Raw genomic sequence first — 20,039 nt, 5'->3', positions numbered from 1 at the left:
ACACACACAGCGGCGGGTTTCAGTATCGTCTGCAATAACATTTGATTCAGTTAACAAGCGATTCTATGAAGCAGTTTTAACAGTACTGTCCTCTGTTATAAAGAGACTCCTTTCACTGCAGTTCAGTCACATCACATTCTTACAGCAAGCTGTTCTATGCTCAACACCCAAACAGGAACACACTGCGATTTTACATAGCAGATTTTTCTTTATTTTATTATTTTTTTTTAAACATAAAATGCATTCAGTTTTATATAAATATATACACACAGGAGAAATTCAAATTGTTATTAGCAACAAAAAAAAAAGCAATTACAACTCGATATCTAAAAAAAATAACACACGATGAATTCGAAGCCCTTGAGTAAATGCGCTCTCTCTACATGTTGGTCACGGGTGTATTTATCTTGCTCATGAGGAATTTGGAGTAAACAGCATTGAGAATCTAAAGAGTTTGGAGAATCTAGAAGTGACTCTTCCTGGCTATTCCTCCTCTGCCTCCTCGCCCTAGCCCTCTCCCTGCTCCTGCTGCCCCACCCCACCCTCTCTCTATCTCCCCCTTGTCCTCCTAACCTTCTCTCTCTATCTCCCCCTTGTCCTCCTAACCTTCTCTCTCTATCTCCCCCTTGTCCTCCTAACCCGCTCTCTCTATCTCCCCCTTGTCCTCCTAACCCTCTCTCTCTATCTCCCCCTTGTCCTCCTAACCCGCTCTCTCTATCTCCCCCTTGTCCTCCTAACCTTCTCTCTCTATCTCCCCCTCATCCTCCTAACCCGCTCTCTCTATCTCCCCCTTGTCCTCCCCCCTCCTCACCTAACCCGCTCTCTCTATCTCCCCCTTGTCCTCCTAACCCGCTCTCTCTATCTCCCCCTTGTCCTCCTAACCCGCTCTCTCTATCTCCCCCTTGTCCTCCCCTCCCTGCTCCTCCCCCTCCTCAGTACCGTGGTGCGCGGTGGTGTAGCTGTCCGTCATCATCAGCGTGTGTTCCACCACGTCCACCACCTGGAACTCCGCCCCTTCCTCCCCCTGCGTCGACACCACTTCCTCCACCACGATGGTGCCGGGCTGGATCACCACGCTGATGATGTCACGGGGGGGCGGACCCTCCCCCTCCCCGGGCTGCGATGGCGTGGGGGCTGTCTTCTCCTCCTCCACCACTAGGTTACGCAGTCTGCGCTGGCGGGGGTTGTAATTCTCCACGCGGTTGTGAATCAGCATGTGCCTCCTCAGGTGTGCCTGACAGAGAGAGACAGAGAGACAGTAAGCCCCGTTGCATCGCACTTTGATCCACTACCTGTTTTTTTGCTGGCAGTTCAATGCTACACACTTGGCGCTTGTTACCTCCACACACACACACTGGGGCTAATCAAGCTCGTATTAAAACCAGGCATGGGTGAAACTGCTGTGCAACACAAAGTCTTATTCTCATCCCTGATCTGAATGATCTGGACAGCGCTGGATCTAAATACAGCACGGAACAGTTTCAGAGTGATAACCCCGCCCCCCACCCCACCCCACCCCGCCCCGCCCCGCATACCTGTCTGGTGAATTTGTACCCGCACTCCGTGCACTCGAACTTGCGCATCCCCTTGTGCCGTCTCACGTGAACCCGCAGCTGCTCGATCGCTGGAGACAAGAACAGAGCGTCACTGGAGACCGGTCACTAACGCAGGGCAGCGCAGAGCTCAGTGGAGACCGGTCACTAACGCAGGGCAGCACAGAGCTCAGTGGAGACCGGTCACTAACGCAGGACAGTGCAGAGCTCAGTGGAGACCGGTCACTAACGCAGGGCAGTGCAGAGCTCAGTGGAGACCGGTCACTAACGCAGGGCAGCGCAGAGCTCAGTGGAGACCGGTCACTAACGCAGGGCAGCACAGAGCTCAGTGGAGACCGGTCACTAACGCAGGGCAGCGCAGAGCTCAGTGGAGACCGGTCACTAACGCAGGGCAGCGCAGAGCTCAGTGGAGACCGGTCACTAACGCAGGGCAGCGCAGAGCTCAGTGGAGGCCGGTCACTAACGCAGGGCAGCACAGAGCTCAGTGGAGACCGGTCACTAACGCAGGGCAGTGCAGAGCTCAGTGGAGGCCGGTCACTAACGCAGGGCAGCACAGAGCTCAGTGGAGGCCGGTCACTAACGCAGGGCAGTGCAGAGCTCAGTGGAGGCCGGTCACTAACGCAGGGCAGCACAGAGCTCAGTGGAGACCGGTCACTAACGCAGGGCAGCGCAGAGCTCAGTGGAGGCCGGTCACTAACGCAGGGCAGCACAGAGCTCAGTGGAGACCGGTCACTAACGCAGGGCAGCACAGAGCTCAGTGGAGGCCGGTCACTAACGCAGGGCAGCGCAGAGCTCAGTGGAGACCGGTCACTAACGCAGGGCAGCACAGAGCTCAGTGGAGACCGGTCACTAACGCAGGGCAGCACAGAGCTCAGTGGAGGCCGGTCACTAACGCAGGGCAGCGCAGAGCTCAGTGGAGACCGGTCACTAACGCAGGGCAGCACAGAGCTCAGTGGAGGCCGGTCACTAACGCAGGGCAGCACAGAGCTCAGTGGAGACCGGTCACTAACGCAGGGCAGCACAGAGCTCAGTGGAGACCGGTCACTAACGCAGGGCAGCACAGAGCTCAGTGGAGGCCGGTCACTAACGCAGGGCAGCACAGAGCTCAGTGGAGACCGGTCACTAACGCAGGGCAGCACAGAGCTCAGTGGAGACCGGTCACTAACGCAGGGCAGCACAGAGCTCAGTGGAGACCGGTCACTAACGCAGGGCAGCACAGAGCTCAGTGGAGGCCGGTCACTAACGCAGGGCAGCACAGAGCTCAGTGGAGACCGGTCACTAACGCAGGGCAGCGCAGAGCTCAGTGGAGACCGGTCACTAACGCAGGGCAGCGCAGAGCTCAGTGGAGACCGGTCACTAACGCAGGGCAGCGCAGAGCTCAGTGGAGACCGGTCACTAACGCAGGGCAGCGCAGAGCTCAGTGGAGGCCGGTCACTAACGCAGGGCAGCGCAGAGCTCAGTGGAGGCCGGTCACTAACGCAGGGCAGCGCAGAGCTCAGTGGAGACCGGTCACTAACGCAGGGCAGCGCAGAGCTCAGTGGAGGCCGGTCACTAACGCAGGGCAGCGCAGAGCTCAGTGGAGACCGGTCACTAACGCAGGGCAGCACAGAGCTCAGTGGAGACCGGTCACTAACGCAGGGCAGCACAGAGCTCAGTGGAGGCCGGTCACTAACGCAGGGCAGCGCAGAGCTCAGTGGAGACCGGTCACTAACGCAGGGCAGCGCAGAGCTCAGTGGAGACCGGTCACTAACGCAGGGCAGCGCAGAGCTCAGTGGAGACCGGTCACTAACGCAGGGCAGCGCAGAGCTCAGTGGAGGCCGGTCACTAACGCAGGGCAGCGCAGAGCTCAGTGGAGACCGGTCACTAACGCAGGGCAGTGCAGAGCTCAGTGGAGACCGGTCACTAACGCAGGGCAGCGCAGAGCTCAGTGGAGGCCGGTCACTAACGCAGGGCAGCGCAGAGCTCAGTGGAGACCGGTCACTAACGCAGGGCAGCGCAGAGCTCAGTGGAGACCGGTCACTAACGCAGGGCAGCGCAGAGCTCAGTGGAGACCGGTCACTAACGCAGGGCAGCGCAGAGCTCAGTGGAGGCCGGTCACTAACGCAGGGCAGCACAGAGCTCAGTGGAGACCGGTCACTAACGCAGGGCAGCGCAGAGCTCAGTGGAGGCCGGTCACTAACGCAGGGCAGCGCAGAGCTCAGTGGAGACCGGTCACTAACGCAGGGCAGCGCAGAGCTCAGTGGAGGCCGGTCACTAACGCAGGGCAGCGCAGAGCTCACTGGAGACCGGTCACTAACGCAGGGCAGCGCAGAGCTCAGTGGAGGCCGGTCACTAACGCAGGGCAGCACAGAGCTCAGTGGAGGCTGGTCACTAACGCAGGGCAGCACAGAGCTCAGTGGAGGCCGGTCACTAACGCAGGGCAGCACAGAGCTCACTGGAGACCGGTCACTAACGCAGGGCAGCGCAGAGCTCAGTGGAGGCTGGTCACTAACGCAGGGCAGCACAGAGCTCAGTGGAGACCGGTCACTAACGCAGGGCAGCACAGAGCTCAGTGGAGGCCGGTCACTAACGCAGGGCAGCGCAGAGCTCAGTGGAGACCGGTCACTAACGCAGGGCAGCACAGAGCTCAGTGGAGGCCGGTCACTAATGCAGGGCAGCACAGAGCTCAGTGGAGGCCGGTCACTAACGCAGGGCAGCACAGAGCTCAGCAGTGAGCCGGGTTGGTGCAGGGGTTTAGGGTCTTGCTTTACCTTTGAAGGTCTTGCTGCAGATCTGGCAGTAGTGCGGCCGGCCCTCTTGGTGTTTGCTGGCGATGTGTCTCAGCAGGGGCCCCTTCTCCGTGAAACGCTGCTCACAGAACTCACAGTGGAAGGGCCTCTCTCCTGTGTGTGTGCGCTGGTGCTTGTCCAGGCTCGCTGAAACACACGTGTGTGGCAGTGTTACCTGTGCCCAGGTGTGTGTGTGTGTGTGTGGCAGTGTTACCTGTGCCCAGGTGTGTGTGTGTGTGTGGCAGTGTTACCTGTGCCCAGGTGTGTGTGCCCAGGTGTGTGTGGCAGTGTTACCTGTGCCCAGGTGTGTGTGTGTGTGTGTGTGTGTGGCAGTGTTACCTGTGCCCAGGTGTGTGTGTGTGTGTGTGTGTGTGGCAGTGTTACCTGTGCCCAGGTGTGTGTGTGTGTGTGTGTGTGTGTGGCAGTGTTACCTGTGCCCAGGTGTGTGTGTGTGGCAGTGTTACCTGTGCCCAGGTGTGTGTCTGTGTGTGTGTGTGTGTGTGGCAGTGTTACCTGTGCCCAGGTGTGTGTGTGTGGCAGTGTTACCTGTGCCCAGGTGTGTGTCTGTGTGTGTGTGTGTGGCAGTGTTACCTGTGCCCAGGTGTGTGTGTGTGTGTGTGTGTGTGTGGCAGTGTTACCTGTGCCCAGGTGTGTGTCTGTGTGTGTGTGTGTGGCAGTGTTACCTGTGCCCAGGTGTGTGTGTGTGTGTGTGTGTGTGGCAGTGTTACCTGTGCCCAGGTGTGTGTGTGTGGCAGTGTTACCTGTGCCCAGGTGTGTGTCTGTGTGTGTGTGTGTGGCAGTGTTACCTGTGCCCAGGTGTGTGTGTGTGGCAGTGTTACCTGTGCCAAGGTGTATATGTGTGTGTGTGGCAGTGTTACCTGTGCCCAGGTGCGGGCGCGGCTCGTTACCTTGCGTGCGGAAGGTCTTGCCACACAGGTGGCACTGGAAGGGCTTCTCTCCGGTGTGCGTGCGCAGGTGCATGTTCAGGTTGGCTTTCTGCGTGAAGGCGTGGCTGCAGAACTCACACACAAAGGGGCGCTCGTTCCTAACACACAACAAACAGGTAAGTGTGGGGCATTGCTTACACAAAGAGCTTTACCAGACCTCTCTGTGCTTTACAATGCTTCCCTATGCTTTACCATCCCTCAGTGCTTTACAATGCTTCCCTATGCTTTACCAGACCTCTCTGTGCTTTACAATGCTTCCCTATGCTTTACCATCCCTCAGTGCTTTACAATGCTTCCCTATGCTTTACCATCCCTCTCAGTGCTATACAATGCCTCTCTGTGCTTTACAATGCTTCCCTATGCTTTACCAGACCTCTCTGTGCTTTACAATGCTTCCCTATGCTTTACCAGACCTCTCTGTGCTTTACAATGCTTCCCTATGCTTTACCAGACCTCTCTGTACTTTACAATGCTTCCCTATGCTTTACCAGACCTCTCTGTGCTTTACAATGCTTCCCTATGCTTTACCAGACCTCTCTGTGCTTTACAATGCTTCCTTATGCTTTACCAGACCTCTCTGTGCTTTACAATGCTTCCCTATGCTTTACCAGACCTCTCTGTGCTTTACAATGCTTCCCTATGCTTTACCAGACCTCTCTGTGCTTTACAATGCTTCCCTATGCTTTACCAGACCTCTCTGTGCTTTACAATGCTTCCCTATGCTTTACCAGACCTCTCTGTGCTTTACAATGCTTCCCTATGCTTTACCAGACCTCTCTGTGCTTTACAATGCTTCCCTATGCTTTACCAGACCTCTCTGTGCTTTACAATGCTTCCCTATGCTTTACCAGACCTCTCTGTGCTTTACAATGCTTCCCTATGCTTTACCAGACCTCTCTGTGCATTACAATGCTTCCCTATGCTTTACCAGACCTCTCTGTGCTTTACAATGCTTCCCTATGCTTTACCACACCTCTCTGTGCTTTACAATGCTTCCCTATGCTTTACCAGACCTCTCTGTGCTTTACAATGCTTCCCTATGCTTCCCCATGCCTCTCTGTGCCTCCCTGCCCCATGCTGTTTCCAGCCCGGCATGGCTCAGTGCAGTGAGTGTCCACACTCACCTGTGGATCGCCTTGATGTGCATCTGCAGTCCGTTGCGGCTGGAGGCTCGATGGCCGCACTCCTCGCACACGAACAGCTTCTCCCCCCGGTGCTTCGAGGCCTCGTGCAGACGCAGCTCCGTGCGAGACAGGAAGCACTTGGGACACAACGAGCACTGCGCACAGAGCGACACAACGAGGTCACTATCCACGCTGAACCATGAGAACTCCACTCAGCACTGCAGAGCTGTATAGAGGTCTATAGGAAACAGAACCCAGCACTGCAGAGCTGTATAGAGGTCTATAGGAAACAGAACTCAGCACTGCAGAGCTGTATAGAGGTCTATAGGAAACAGAACTCAGCACTGCAGAGCTGTATAGAGGTCTATAGGAAACAGAACTCAGCACTGCAGAGCTGTATACAGGTCTATAGGAAACAGAGCTCCACACTGCAGAGCTGTATAGAGGTCTATAGGAAACAGAACTCAGCACTGCAGAGCTGTATAGAGGTCTATAGGAAACAGAACTCAGCACTGCAGAGCTGTATAGAGGTCTATAGGAAACAGAACTCAGCACTGCAGAGCTGTATAGAGGTCTATAGGAAACAGAACTCAGCACTGCAGAGCTGTATAGAGGTCTATAGGAAACAGAACTCCACTCAACACTGCAGACCATTAAACTGACCTCACACACCAATACGTATGGATTTATTAAACTTATACAAGTCTAAAAGCCCAACTACAGAAGGACGGATTTTTCGGGGGTGCAGGTAAGGGTAGTAAGAGTTTAGACCCAACTCACAGCGTGGGGTTTGGGGGCTCCGTGAATCTTGATCAGGTGACTCTTCAGATCCTTCTTCTGCATGAACTGCTCTGTGCACGAGGTACACTGCAACACACACACACACATACACAACGTGAGCGCCTCCTGTAGGCAGCTGTGTACACTACATACAGCAGCTCAAATACAGCAAGAACCGCTGTGCCCTGCTCTGGAGAGGAAGCATGCTTCTGCTGGTCACTTAACTGTTGTGTGTTAGCTACAGGACTGAGGCAGTTACTACTGCAGGGGTGCACTGAAGCAGGCTTGAAACAGAGCAGCCCGGCGAGGCGCTTTGATGAATACCTTGTATGGCATCTCCCCCGTGTGAGAGACCGTGTGCAGCCGCAGCTCCAACCGTCGACTGAAGATCAGAGAGCAGAGAGGGCAGGAGAACACCTGGGAACAGGAGAGGGGCTGTGAGAGACCAGGAGAGAGACACTGAGACAGAGAGACCAGGGGAGACCAGGAGAGAGAGACCAGGAGAGAGAGAGAGAGACCAGGGGAGACCAGGACAGACCAGGAAAGAGAGACCAGGAGAGAGACCAGAAGAGAGACAGAGAGAGAGAGAGAGAGATAGACCAGGGCAGACCAGGACAGAGAGACCAGGAGAGAGACACTGAGAGAGAGAGAGAGACTGAGAAAGAGAGACTGTGAAGAGACTGTGTGTGAATTGTTTTCTGCTCAGCACAGTGCTGCAGTGAGGGTCAGAGCTGGCAGAATCAAGCCTGGTCAGTCCTGTGGTGTGGTTAGGGTGAGGGTCAGAGCTGGTCAGTCCTGTGGTGTGGTTAGGGTGCGGGTCAGAGCTGGTCAGTCCTGTGGTGTGGTCAGGGTGCGGGTCAGAGCTGGTCAGTCCTGTGGTGTGGTTAGGGTGCGGGTCAGAGCTGGTCAGTCCTGTGGTGTGGTTAGGGTGCGGGTCAGAGCTGGTCAGTCCTGTGGTGTGGTTAGAGTGCGGGTCAGAGCTGGTCAGTCCTGTGGTGTGGTCAGGGTGCGGGTCAGAGCTGGTCAGTCCTATGGTGTGGTTAGAGTGCGGGTCAGAGCTGGTCAGTCCTGTGGTGTGGTTAGAGTGCGGGTCAGAGCTGGTCAGTCCTGTGGTGTGGTTAGGGTGCGGGTCAGAGCTGGTCAGTCCTGTGGTGTGGTTAGAGTGCGGGTCAGAGCTGGTCAGTCCTGTGGTGTGGTTAGAGTGCGGGTCAGAGCTGGTCAGTCCTGTGGTGTGGTTAGGGTGCGGGTCGGGGGTCACTCACCACCTGGGCTCGGTTGGTGCAGTTCCTGGCCTGGTGCTCCACGAGGTTCTCTTTCCTGTAGTAGCTCTTCCCACACTTCACGCAGGCGAAGGGCTTCTCTCCTGTGTGTCGCCTGAGGGGAGGAGAGAGCAGCACAGCGATCAGAGCGGCTCCGCTGTGCAGGAGCGTACAGCACAGCGATCAGAGCGGCTCCGCTGTGCAGGAGCGTACAGCACAGCGATCAGAGCGGCTCCGCTGTGCAGGAGCGTACAGCACAGCGGTCAGAGCGGCTCCGCTGTGCAGGAGCGTACAGCACAGCTCGCTTCAATACAAGACCCAGGCGTACCGGTTGTGCACTTTGAGGTAGTACTTGCTGAGGAAGGTTTTGTGGCAGGTGGGACACTGGACAGGGTGTCTCTTGCTGTCCTTGCCCGTCCCCGCTGCGTCTCCGTTCTCCTCGCTGACGCTGGCCTGTGTCCTGCCCCTCGGCCTGGCTCGCACTGGACCTGTGGTGGAGGAGGAGTGGGGGGGGGCAGCGGTTTTGGGGAGGTACTCCTCGTCAGTGTCCTCTCGTGCCCCTGCCTCCTCTCCCTCCTCTCCCTCCTTCTCCTCTGGGTCCTGTAGCTCCTGCAAGAAGGAACGACAGTGAGTCCCCCAGCCCGTTCCATCTCGTTACGAACGGGAACACAAACAGACCAGTTCTGTCACTATGGCTCCAATGCAGCGCTGTGAAGGGGCCGCGCTGTAATTAGCTTGGGTCCTTAATAAGCTCTTATAGGTGTTCTTAGGGTCTTATTGTAAAGTTCAGAGGTCGGCAGCGCTAGACTGAAAAACGGATCAAGAGCCTCTATAAAAAAATCAAACACACGCTGACCGCAGAACGCGATGCGGACTAATTAACAAAAAACAAAGAACTAAACGCAAGCTGAGAAATGTGTCTCACCTCTTCGTCAGCTCCGCTGGGCCCTCCCTCCTTCATCCTAGGGGGGGCTGCCCTCTGCACCCTTCGAGTCCTGGGGGGGGCGTTGTTACTGGGGGGGCTGTCCCTCAGATGGGGGGGGCCCTTAACCCTGCGCCCCGATCTTGTCGTGGTCGTGGTGGTGGTGAGGGCTCCCCTCCGAACTCCTGTGGGTTTGCTCCTTGCCTCCCCAGCCCCACTTCCCTCCTCTCCAGTCACTGCAGCTTTTCCCTCCCCCTTGTCCCCCTCCCCTGGTTCCAGGGGGTCCGGCGGGGGGGTCTCCGTGCCCCGTCTAAATTCCTGGCACAAGCTGAGCGCCTCTGGGACCCCGAGCCCCACGGCTGCAGTCTGGACCTGCTCCAGGTTTTGGGGGGTCAGGGGTAGCACCCCGGTGTACATGAAGTCCAGCAGCAACGCCAGGCCCTGGGCGGAGCAGGGCTGGGGGAGGCGGGGCTCCGCGGAGGAGGGGACCGGGCCCTCGCCGCTGAACAGCTGGCTGCAGCAGGCCAGCACACAGCGGTGAGCCCTGAACAGCGTGCCCTCCTCAGAGCTCAGGGAGGCGTCGCAGAAGCTGCCCAGCGCCCTCTGCTGGTTCAGAGCGGAAAGGACAGCCAGGCTGTGCAGGCTCCGGGTATCTGTCATCTTCCACAGGAGGAGGAGGAGGCACTGAAAAGATAAACCAGTGAGAGGCTACATCAAGCAACGACACCAGACTGGCTGTCACGACACACTGCTGTCACGACATGATATGGCTCAACAGGTCACTAGTTCAGGTGCGTTACAATAAAACTCCAGTAAAACCAGGAACAGATCAGACTGCTATGCATTGAGAGCGTTACTTCCATCCTTGCTACAGGCGAGCAGGACAGCACCGCTTCACATGCACGCATTTCAGAACAGCAAACTGCATGCACAAGAGGAAGAGCAGCTTTTTTTTAGAATAAGCTAATCGTGAAAAAAACAACGTCCCCCCCCCCCCCCCTCCGGGCCTCGACGTTTACTACAAACTGTGTGTTTTTTACAGACGGTCCCTAAAGCTGCCCTTCCTCGCCAGTGCAACCCGAGGGCGCAGCGCGGTTTACCTTGCTTTAGGGGTCGCGGGGTCCTCTCGATTTAAACCCCGGGGTTTGGACCCCTTGCTTTGGAGACAGACTCCTGCGGGAAAAACACAAACGCAGATCAGTTACTGTTTTTGCAGCGAGAAAGCAGCCATGTTGAGCAGAGTCCGGATGTGACGCTGCGTTTTGAATACGGACCCCGAGTAAACACGCAACCAGACTGATTATAAGCGCCTCACACTTATAATATAACAGCATCACACGAATAAATAAACAGTAAGCGTATTGGTGATCATTTTGTCAAGGTGGCCCGTGTCTGCTGATTCAGAGTAGAATGAAAATTAAAACAAAATTAAAAAAAAACTTCGGGTAAAAAGCTTACTGGCCACCGCTTTGTGTACACAAATATTTCCTTATAGAAGATTCCGGGAAGACCGTAAATTTCAACTGAAACGTTTCTTTCCCGTCAAGGTTTCCTCCTGAAATCTCACTCGTCTTTCTGTTTTATAGGTTTCTTTGTGAATGATGTTTGCGCGGTTGCAGTCTCGCTGCTCGGTTCGTCGCTGGTCGTCCAGCGCGTTGCGCGGATGCAGCACATGGGGCGCCGCGGTGTTAATTTCGCGTCTCTTGCAGAATAAAATCCTCCGACGTGTGTTTGATAAAAAACAATGTACTGATCGAGCAATACCCAGGTGGGGAGAACCCGCTTCTATTAATGAATGTGTGGGGGGGGTGAAAACAGAGAGGCAAAAAATAAAAAACAGCACATTGACTTGGTCGGCGGTTTGCATGAAAACAAATGATACAAAACGGGACGGTGCGCGTTTAAAATTTAAATAATCCTGAATAGAAACGTCTGTTTAGTGTTTGTTTGCATGTGTATGTATTCGTATTGCATTTATTTTTGGTTAATCAGGTACAGTATTTTATTTTTGCATGTGTTTTTTTTTTAATAAGCAGTTTTTTAATTGTCGGTCTTGCTGCCGCACTCTCCGTGTTCAGTCACGTCTCATATTAACCGGTTCGGGTGCATTGATAAACAAACTCAAATAATCACTGCGGTGTTTATGACGGCTGGGCTCGTAACACAGACTGGTCGGTATGGCGCGATCGTATTGCCTGCGTGCTTGGAAACGGCTCAGTGAACGTGGGTGGCGTGCGCGGTGCCTTTGCAAAGATCAGGGTTCAAATCCGCAGCAGAACGTGAGTCGTGTTTCCAGTGCACAGCCAGCCCGGGTCTGAGCACCATTCTCAACCCATGCAGGCGGACTGCTTTGCTTTGCTGGCGCGTTTTTAATTGGCATCTACGTGTGTCCATGTTATCTTGAGCTGTATTATTGTGATAACTAACTCGAATTGAGTTTTTATTTTTTGCAGAAGTTCCTAAATACAGCTTGTGTTGTGATTTTTTTTTCTCTAAATAATAATTTGTAGCTAATGGGTTAAAACGCTGTTAAACGGTTATATAATCTAGAATTGCATGGCAAGTTTTTATTATAAACATTTTTTTAACACTTCTGTATCTTTTGCAGGATTTGGTCTGAATAATAAAACAGCTGATAATAATTTAACCCAAGAAGAAAGAATGAAAGTGCCGCACTCCACCAGAGCCCAAGTGAGGCGATTGAAAAAGAAACGGAAGCAGCAGCAATACCGCCACCTAGTGTCGAAACCAGAGCCCTGCATCCTGAGCCCGGACTCTGCGCTGGCCAGGCAGTACCACCAAGCCACCAGCAGGGGGCAGCCAACGCTCAAGAGACTGAAACACAGGCAGCCCAGAGGAGTTCAGGAGGCTCCCCCCATCTCAAGCAGCCTCTCTCCTCCTGGGGGGAAGAAGTGGAGTTGCCCCCAGGAGAGAAGCCCGGCTGGGACTGGGAGGAAGGAAACCGCCCACGCTCACAGCAATGGTTCGGCTGGGAGAGTGCAGCAGCACCAGCAGGGGGCGCCGCTGGTCCCCGGTCTCCAGGACTATGAGATGCAGATGGAGGACACTGATTACTGGCGCTCGTTCGCGGAGTCAGCGATGCAGAACGGGGACCACACGGAGCTCAGCGGGGAGGACACGCCCCCAAACAACAGCCAATCACAAGCCGACGAGGAGGAGAGGGAGGACACCTCCTACCTGGCAGCAGTGGATGATGGGAAGGGGAGGACGGTGGTCGTCATGGCGCCCGGACAGGTCTGTGTCAGGGTTAACGTGCATGCAGATGGAAATAAGACTCCCATTGCAGAGCGGTTTGATCTGTTCCTGGTTTTACTGTGAGTTTAATAAGACACACGGTGGGGCTGATCAAGCTGGTAGTAAAACCTGGAATGGGTGGCACTGCTGTGCAGTAGGAGTCTCATTCCCATCCCTGGGCCGGGCAGTTCGATCTCCTGTGGGCTCCAGTTTGGCTGTACTGTGTCTGTCATAGTTTGGATCTGAATGTGTGAAGTGCAGCTTGATCTAATAGTCAAATCAAATCAGGTTTTATTTAGAGATTGAAAAATTAAAACCAGTTTGGTACAATGTAAGAAATCAAAAACACAGAAAATAAATAAATAAATGGGTGCCAGCGATAAAGATTTAGACAGTGACGCTCCCCTCCTTCCCCCTCTCCCCCCTCCTCTCTCAGACCCTCACGTTCAGAGGGAAGTCTCAGCTGACCTGTCTGTACGGCCGTGTCCGTGTGTTCGGCTTCACGGTGGAGGAAGGTCAGCCCTCGTACCCGCTGCTCTCCCCCGCGACGCACTGCCCCCTCGCCATCCAGGCGCTGCCGCACTCCACGGGGGGCAAGACCAGGAAAGAGCGCCGCCTGGAGGCCAAGGCCATCGTCAAGAGCTACCTGCGCGCTGGAGGTAACGCCCCCTGCATTTACAAACCGCTGTGTATCTCGTGCAGTTTCAGGCTGTGATACTCATCGTGAGCCCTGTGTGTGTCTGTGTGTGTGTGTCTCCCCAGCGCGCCGCTCTGATCTCATGAAGCACGTCTCCTCTGAAACCTCAGTGCTGCTGCTGGAGCTGCTGGACACCCAGGCAACACGCTTCATCTGCAGCCTGCCTGCTCACCGGGACCTGTTCACACTGAGCGTGGTGAGAGAGCGCACACGCACACACACACACACGCACACACACACACACACACACACGCACACACTCTCTCTTTCACTCACACTGTCAGACCCCAGCGATGTTCAGCAGTGAGATCCATGCCTGGTTTCGCTGTCAGTTGAAGGAGACACACCTCATCTTGCTGTCTGTACACACGCTGGCGCTGATTGGCTTGCATGTTTAGCCCAGCTCTGCGTGTGATTGGCTTGCATGTTTAACCCAGTGCTCTGTGATTGGTTGCAGAAGGAGCTCGGGTTCCGCCAGCCCGCCCCCGATTGCCCTCTCTCCGCGGCGGGTGTCGTGTCTCTGCCCGGCAGCAGCGGCCTGGTGATGTCAGAGCGCTACAGCTCCGCCCTCAGCGAGCTGGCCCATGCCTGCCGGGGTAGGTGTGACCGTGTGGAAGCGAGCCGTGTAAAAGCTGTGACGCTGTGCTCAGAGTGTCTCAGTGAGTGTGGACACTGACCTGGCAGCTAAAGCTCTCTCTGTGTGTCCCCCTGTCTGTGCAGAGGAGGAGGACGGCTGTCCCGTGATCCTGGTGTGCGGGGGAAAGGGGGTGGGCAAGTCATCATTCAATAGACACCTGATCAACACACTGCTGAACCAGTACGTACCCCCGAGAGAGAGAGAGAGAGAGAGAGAGAGAGAGTGTGTGTGTCTCGGTGTGTGTGTCTCTCAGTCTCTGCTCTCTGCTCACCTCCGCGTCTCTCTGCAGTGTCTCCTGTGTAGATTACCTGGAGTGTGATCTGGGCCAGACAGAGTTCACTCCCCCTGGCTGCCTGTCCCTGCTGTCCCTCACAGACCCGCTGCTGGGTACGTACGCCTGTCCCTCTGCCTGTCCCTCTGGGTCACAGAGCCTGTGCTGGGCACTTGTGTTTACCTGCTCCCTCTCTCTCAGGCCCCCCCTTCACTCACCAGCGCCCCCCTGGTCGGATGGTGTATTTTGGGGAGCCCTCGTGTGAGCAGGACCTCGATCGCTACCTGGAGTCTGTGAAGTACCTGTGGAGCTTCTACCAGAGAGAGAGCCCAGTGATCATCAACACCATGGGCTGGGTGCGAGGCGAGTGTCTGTGTGGGAGACTCTCTGTCTGTCTGTCTGTCTGTCTGTCTGTCTGTCTGTCTGGGAGTCTGTCTGTGTTATTATTATTATTATTATTATTATTATTATTATTATTATTTATTTCTTAGCAGACGCCCTTATCCAGGGCGACTTACAATTGTTACAAGATAGCTCTATTCAGTGTAACCACACTCACCTGGAACCTGACTTGAAGCAGGATCACTTCCCTGTCTGCCTCAGACTCTGGTTACCTGTAGACTGATTGTCTGGGAGTCTGTCTGTCTCTCTGTGTGATTTGTCTCTCTCTCTCTCTCTCTCTCTCTCTCTCAGGGTTTGGGCTGCTCCTCCTGGTTGATCTCATTCGTCTGCTCTGTGTCACTCACGTGGTCCAGCTGACCCACGATGACCCCGCCATTGCGCCCATGCCCTCCCTCAGCCCCGCCTACCTGCGCCAAGCCCCGGGCTGGCACACCAAGGCCAGGGGTCAGAGGTCGGAGGAGGAGCCCGGCTGCTTCGCCACCCCGAGGGGCCACACGCTGCTGGAGTTCACAGGGGCCGGAGCTGCGAGAAATGTGTGAGTGTGTGTGTGTCTCTCTCTCTCTCTCTCTCTCTCTCTCTCTCTCTCTCTCTCTCCTAACCCCATGTCTCTCTGCTCAGGAGGTATCGTAGTAACGTGCTGCGTGATCTGTGTCTCTCTCTCCTCCTCTCCTCTCTCTCTCTCTCTCTCTCTCTCTCTCTCTCTCTTCTAACCCCATGTCTCTCTGCTCAGGAGGTATCGTAGTAACGTGCTGCGTGATCTGGCCCTGCTGGGATACTTCAGTGAGCTCCAGAGTGCTGAGCCTGAGCTGGGGCCGGCCCTCCCCCTGCACAGCTTCACCCCCTACCAGGTAACCCGACACGCCTCAGCTTCTTCCCTGATCGAGCTCCTAGTCAAACCTGGGATGGGTGACACTGCTCCCCATTAGCACCCCTGGGTGAATGAAGCTGCTCTGTCTGTGTGTCTGTCCTCAGGTCCCCATGCGCTCCGTGGCCCTGCGCGTGGTGCACTGCGACGTGGCACCGTCTCACGTGATGTACGCGGTGAACGCCAGCCTGGTGGGTCTGTGCAGCCTGGCCGAGGGGGTGGTGGGGGCGAGCGGAGAGGGGGGACCCGTGCTCCTCACTCACACCCCTGTCTGCGACTGTCTCGGATTCGGTGAGTCTGTGAGTCTGCCTGTGTGTGTGTGTGTGTGTGTGTGTCTGCCTGTCTGTCTGTCTCTGTCTGTGTGTCTGTCCAGCTCTCGGACTGCCTTGACTTTTCGAGTCTGTCTATATCTGTCTGATTTCAGCTGCGTTCGCTGTGAGGCTGTCAAAGCTGATGCAGGTTTTCTTAATGAAAGTCTGTGTTCATTTTGGATAAACAGTAAATGGTGGTTTGGCGGCGGTGGTGTCGCGTCTCTCTCTGTCCCCAGGGGTGCTGCGTGGGGTGGATGTTGCACGTGGGCTGTATTTCATCGTGACCCCTCTGAGTGTGGAGCGGCTGCGGCAGGTGAACTGCTTGCTGGTGGGGAGTGTGGCCCTGCCCCAGGACCTCTTCAGGAGCCAGGTGAGGGGCCCGTGAGACAGGCAGTCCAGTGGAGCTCCGATCACTGACGTGGAGCAGCTCGAGTCTTACTGGTGTCACACACGCACACACACACACACACACCACACACACACCCACGCACGCACACACACACCCACGCACCCACACACCCACGCACCCACCACACACCCACGCACACACCACGCACACACACACCACCCACGCACCCACACACCCACGCACACACCCACGCACACACACACCACACACCCACACACACCCACACACACCCACGCACACACACACACACACACACACACCACGCACCCACACGCACACACACCCACGCACACACATATATATATAATGTGTATGAATGATGTATGTGAAAGGGTCACATGAATACAAAAATCATTTATTTCTGGATATTTCGGGAAATAAATCTTTAGCCCTGTTGAAATCTTGAGTCCTGTAGAAATCTTGAGTCCTGTAGAAATCTTCGGCCCTGTAGAAATCTTCAGTCCTGTTGAAATCTTGAGTCCTGTAGAAATCTTGAGTCCTGTAGAAATCTTCGGCCCTGTAGAAATCTTCAGTCCTGTAGAAATCTTCAGCCCTGTTGAAATCTTCAGCCCTGTTGAAATCTTCAGTCCTGTAGAAATCTTCAGTCCTGTAGAAATCTTCAGCCCTGTAGAAATCTTCAGCCCTGTAGAAATCTTCAGCCCTGTTGAAATCTTCAGCCCTGTTGAAATCTTCAGTCCTGTTGAAATCTTCAGTCCTGTTGAAATCTTCAGCCCTGTTGAAATCTTCAGCCCTGTTGAAATCTTCAGCCCTGTAGAAATCTTCAGTCCTGTAGAAATCTTCAGCCCTGTTGAAATCTTCAGCCCTGTAGAAATCTTGAGTCCTGTAGAAATCTTGAGTCCTGTAGAAATCTTGAGTCCTGTAGAAATCTTGAGTCCTGTAGAAATCTTGAGTCCTGTAGAAATCTTGAGTCCTGTTGAAATCTTGAGTCCTGTAGAAATCTTGAGTCCTGTAGAAATCTTGAGTCCTGTAGAAATCTTGAGTCCTGTAGAAATCTTGAGTCCTGTTGAAATCTTGAGTCCTGTTGAAATCTTGAGTCCTGTTGAAATCTTGAGCCCTGTAGAAATCTTCAGCCCTGTAGAAATCTTCAGTCCTGTTGAAATCTTCAGCCCTGTTGAAATCTTCAGTCCTGTTATTTTGTTTGGCCACTGTTCTATTTATAATTCCGTTTTCATGCGCATTGAAGAGGAACACTTTACATGATTCACGCACACATTCACATGTTTCACGCACACATTCACATGTTTCACGCACACGTTCACATGATTCACGCACACGTTCACATGATTCACGCACACGTTCACATGTTTCACGCACACGTTCACATGTCTCACGCACACGTTCACATGTTTCACGCACACGTTCACATGATTCACGCACACGTTCACATGATTCACGCACACGTTCACATGTTTCACGCACACGTTCACATGTTTCACGTACACGTTCACATGTTTCACGCACACGTTCACATGTTTTACGCACACGTTCACATGTCTCACGCACACGTTCACATGTTTCACGCACACGTTCACATGATTCACGCACACGTTCACATGATTCACGCACACGTTCACATGTTTCACGCACACGTTCACATGATTCACGCACACGTTCACATGTCTCACGCACACGTTCACATGTTTCACGCACACAGTCACATGTTTCACGCACACATTCACAGTGATTTTGTTTCAGTTTCTTTGAGTGTTTCTGGCCTCTAGTGTTTGAAGTTCTGGGTGTGATTCAGTCCAGACTCTTCCCTTCATTCATTCACTCCCAATATTCCAGGCTGGGATCGAGGGAGAGCGCCCCTACGTCACGTCGGAGTACCGCTTTGAAGTCTTCGGAGCCGGGAAGCTGAAGATAAGGAAGAGCCTGAAGAGGAGGGAGCACCTGGGGAAGAACTGAGCCGGACCAGAACCAGAGTCCTGACCCTTTTTAAAATCCATTGCCCATTCCCTTTCATCAATTCCAGCACATCAGTGATCACAATTGCAGTTAGCAGCGTTCTGTCAACATGAGCTCCTCGCTCGTTCCTGCGATACACGGGAGTCGCTGCTTGTCAGTCGCTTTTAAAATTGTCTTTAAATGGAACTGGAGTTTGACCCTGGCCCTGTCTGAAGCCACAGCCGCCTTCTTCAGTACATTCAGAGCTCTGCTCAAGGAAGGCTGAAGGCCAGCACAGCAACGTGAGCCAGCGAGGGGAGGCAGGGGGTGTTAGGAGTGGATTCAGAGAGGACTGAACGCACAGGGGGGGTTCGAGAGTGGGGGGGGTGTATCCATCAGTTTAATATTGATCCCATCTCATGAGGATGAGCAACAAAATTAAACTTCATCCTAGCGTGTCACTTCCTGTTTCCAAAAACGCTGGGCCTGAAATGTGTGTGAGCGATTGTTTGTTTGTTAATAAATATGGAACATTTCAAGAAAGCGTTCTTATTGAGAAGTTTTATTTTAGTATTTCTGAATTCAGCACCCTCGCGTGTGCGGTGTTTACGAGTGATTGACGTCATGAGACTTCTCAACGCTGTAGTTTGGTGAATGCGTCACAGAGTGGGGGTGCATGATTAAACTGACCGTGTTTTCTGTCTCTGTGTTGCTGGGGGCCGGTAACCCTGCACGCAATGCGCATTGCAATGCCGCGCTTCCACCTGCGGGGGCTGCAGTTCCCACTTTTGTCCACCTGAGGGCGGGCGAGCCATTGTATAAATGCGTGGGTGTGTGCGTCATCCCTATTCGACCGCTTTCCACAAGCAGCCTGACTCACTGGCGCCCTCGGCAGCACGACGCTAGAACCGCAACTGATCTCGTTTCAATGTTCACGGTGTGTTTGTCCTTGTTTTTATTTTAATAGGGACGACGCCCGGGAAATTGAGTCATTATTAAAGACTCGTGTGTTTGTTTGAGTATTCATCTGTATAACCAGGACAGGCTCACGCCGACAGGAATAAAAACACAAAGCGCGTTTTATCACATCATTCTTCCGCACACTAGCACGGACTAAGTCCAGGGTGACTGGACAGTGCGCGCCGCAGGTCCGTGTCCACTTTATCATCGCCCTGTACATCTGGGCTTGTGGTTTGTGTGCGGCACAGATTAGAGCATATATTCAGGTGGCTGCATTTTAATGCTGCTGTATTTCAGATACAATTTTCAACCATGCAGCTGAAGGAGGACTTGCAATGGCCCGATGTCATTTATTTTATCAGTTATATATAGATAGATATAGATAGATAGATTCAGGCACTGCGTGTAGAATTGCACGGTACCACGTGACGTTTCCTCTCTGTATGGATATATTTTGTAATGCACGTGTGTTTTGTTTTTCAAAGTTAGGGTCCGGGCAACTTTATCCAACTTTATAGAATTGACACAAACCGTTTTCAAATTTCTACTAAAAAAAAAAAAAAAAAAATTCGTGAGCGAAGGGGGTTATAAATAAATACATCGGTAAGCAAACTGCAATCCTGAAATGATAATCTGCTCCACGCTATCGCCCACTCGAGGACGCGTAACTGGGTGCACTGAGCGTAAGATCATGCAGCAGTCTCTTGACACAGGGGTTGTACCGACAGACTGGAGAATTGCAAACGTAATACCGATCCACAAAAAGGGAGACAAAACCGAACCAGGTAACTACAGACCAGTAAGCCTGACTTCTATTATATGTAAACTTATGGAAACTATAATAAGATCCAAAATGGAAAATTACCTATATGGGAACAATATCCTGGGAGACAGCCAGCATGTTTTTAGGAAAGGGAGATCGTGTCTAACTAACCTGCTTGACTTTTTTGAGGATGCAACATTGAAAATGA

General features: G+C 53.7%; 2 protein-coding genes across 6 annotated transcripts; one reads left to right on the top strand and one right to left on the bottom strand.

The window, feature by feature from the left end:
* Window positions 1-862: 862 nt before the first annotated feature.
* On the bottom strand, window positions 863-10,591 carry LOC117425794 (telomere zinc finger-associated protein). Its single transcript, XM_058992953.1, has 11 exons — window positions 10,454-10,591; window positions 9,357-10,037; window positions 8,760-9,040; window positions 8,435-8,546; window positions 7,497-7,589; window positions 7,173-7,259; window positions 6,393-6,547; window positions 5,230-5,366; window positions 4,304-4,468; window positions 1,536-1,624; window positions 863-1,234 (listed from the first exon to the last, which is right to left on the bottom strand). Exons 2-11 carry the CDS (start codon window positions 10,011-10,013, stop codon window positions 878-880), a joined length of 2,133 nt encoding a protein of 710 aa, XP_058848936.1. The 5' UTR covers window positions 10,014-10,037; window positions 10,454-10,591; the 3' UTR covers window positions 863-877.
* On the top strand, window positions 10,037-18,651 carry LOC117425508 (polynucleotide 5'-hydroxyl-kinase NOL9). 5 transcript variants are annotated; one of them, XM_058992949.1, is made up of 13 exons: window positions 10,037-10,144; window positions 11,962-12,608; window positions 13,045-13,267; window positions 13,371-13,501; window positions 13,763-13,901; window positions 14,026-14,122; window positions 14,232-14,329; window positions 14,415-14,576; window positions 14,907-15,150; window positions 15,346-15,463; window positions 15,588-15,771; window positions 16,028-16,161; window positions 18,010-18,651. In XM_058992949.1, exons 1-13 carry the CDS (start codon window positions 10,120-10,122, stop codon window positions 18,127-18,129), a joined length of 2,322 nt encoding a protein of 773 aa, XP_058848932.1. In that variant the 5' UTR covers window positions 10,037-10,119; the 3' UTR covers window positions 18,130-18,651. The 5 variants fall into 5 exon arrangements, with proteins under 5 accessions (XP_058848932.1, XP_058848934.1, XP_058848935.1 ...); XM_058992951.1 differs by lacking the exon at window positions 10,037-10,144 and adding an exon at window positions 10,591-10,705; XM_058992952.1 differs by lacking the exon at window positions 10,037-10,144 and adding an exon at window positions 10,777-10,798.
* The last annotated feature ends 1,388 nt before the right edge of the window (window positions 18,652-20,039 follow it).

The sequence above is a fragment of the Acipenser ruthenus genome, chromosome 20 (assembly GCF_902713425.1).
Source record: "Acipenser ruthenus chromosome 20, fAciRut3.2 maternal haplotype, whole genome shotgun sequence".
Classification (NCBI taxonomy): Eukaryota; Metazoa; Chordata; class Actinopteri; order Acipenseriformes; family Acipenseridae; genus Acipenser; species Acipenser ruthenus.
This window is presented reverse-complemented; position numbering and strand designations above follow the sequence as displayed.

Bases quoted from the DNA above. Each gene is read 5' to 3' on its own strand.
- LOC117425794 (XM_058992953.1), bottom strand. From the start codon at position 10,013: ATGACAGATACCCGGAGCCTGCACAGCCTGGCTGTCCTTTCCGCTCTG. The intron at 6,548-7,172 runs GTGAGTTGGGTC...CTCTGTGCGCAG, and splicing joins GAGCCCCCAAACCCCACGCT to TGCTCGTTGTGTCCCAAGTG. The intron at 4,469-5,229 runs GTAACGAGCCGC...CGTGTGTTTCAG, and splicing joins CAAGACCTTCCGCACGCAAG to CGAGCCTGGACAAGCACCAG.
- LOC117425508 (XM_058992948.1), top strand. From the start codon at position 11,219: ATGAAAACAAATGATACAAAACGGGACG. The intron at 11,247-11,961 runs GTGCGCGTTTAA...TATCTTTTGCAG, and splicing joins AAATGATACAAAACGGGACG to GATTTGGTCTGAATAATAAA. The intron at 12,609-13,044 runs GTCTGTGTCAGG...CTCCTCTCTCAG, and splicing joins TCGTCATGGCGCCCGGACAG to ACCCTCACGTTCAGAGGGAA.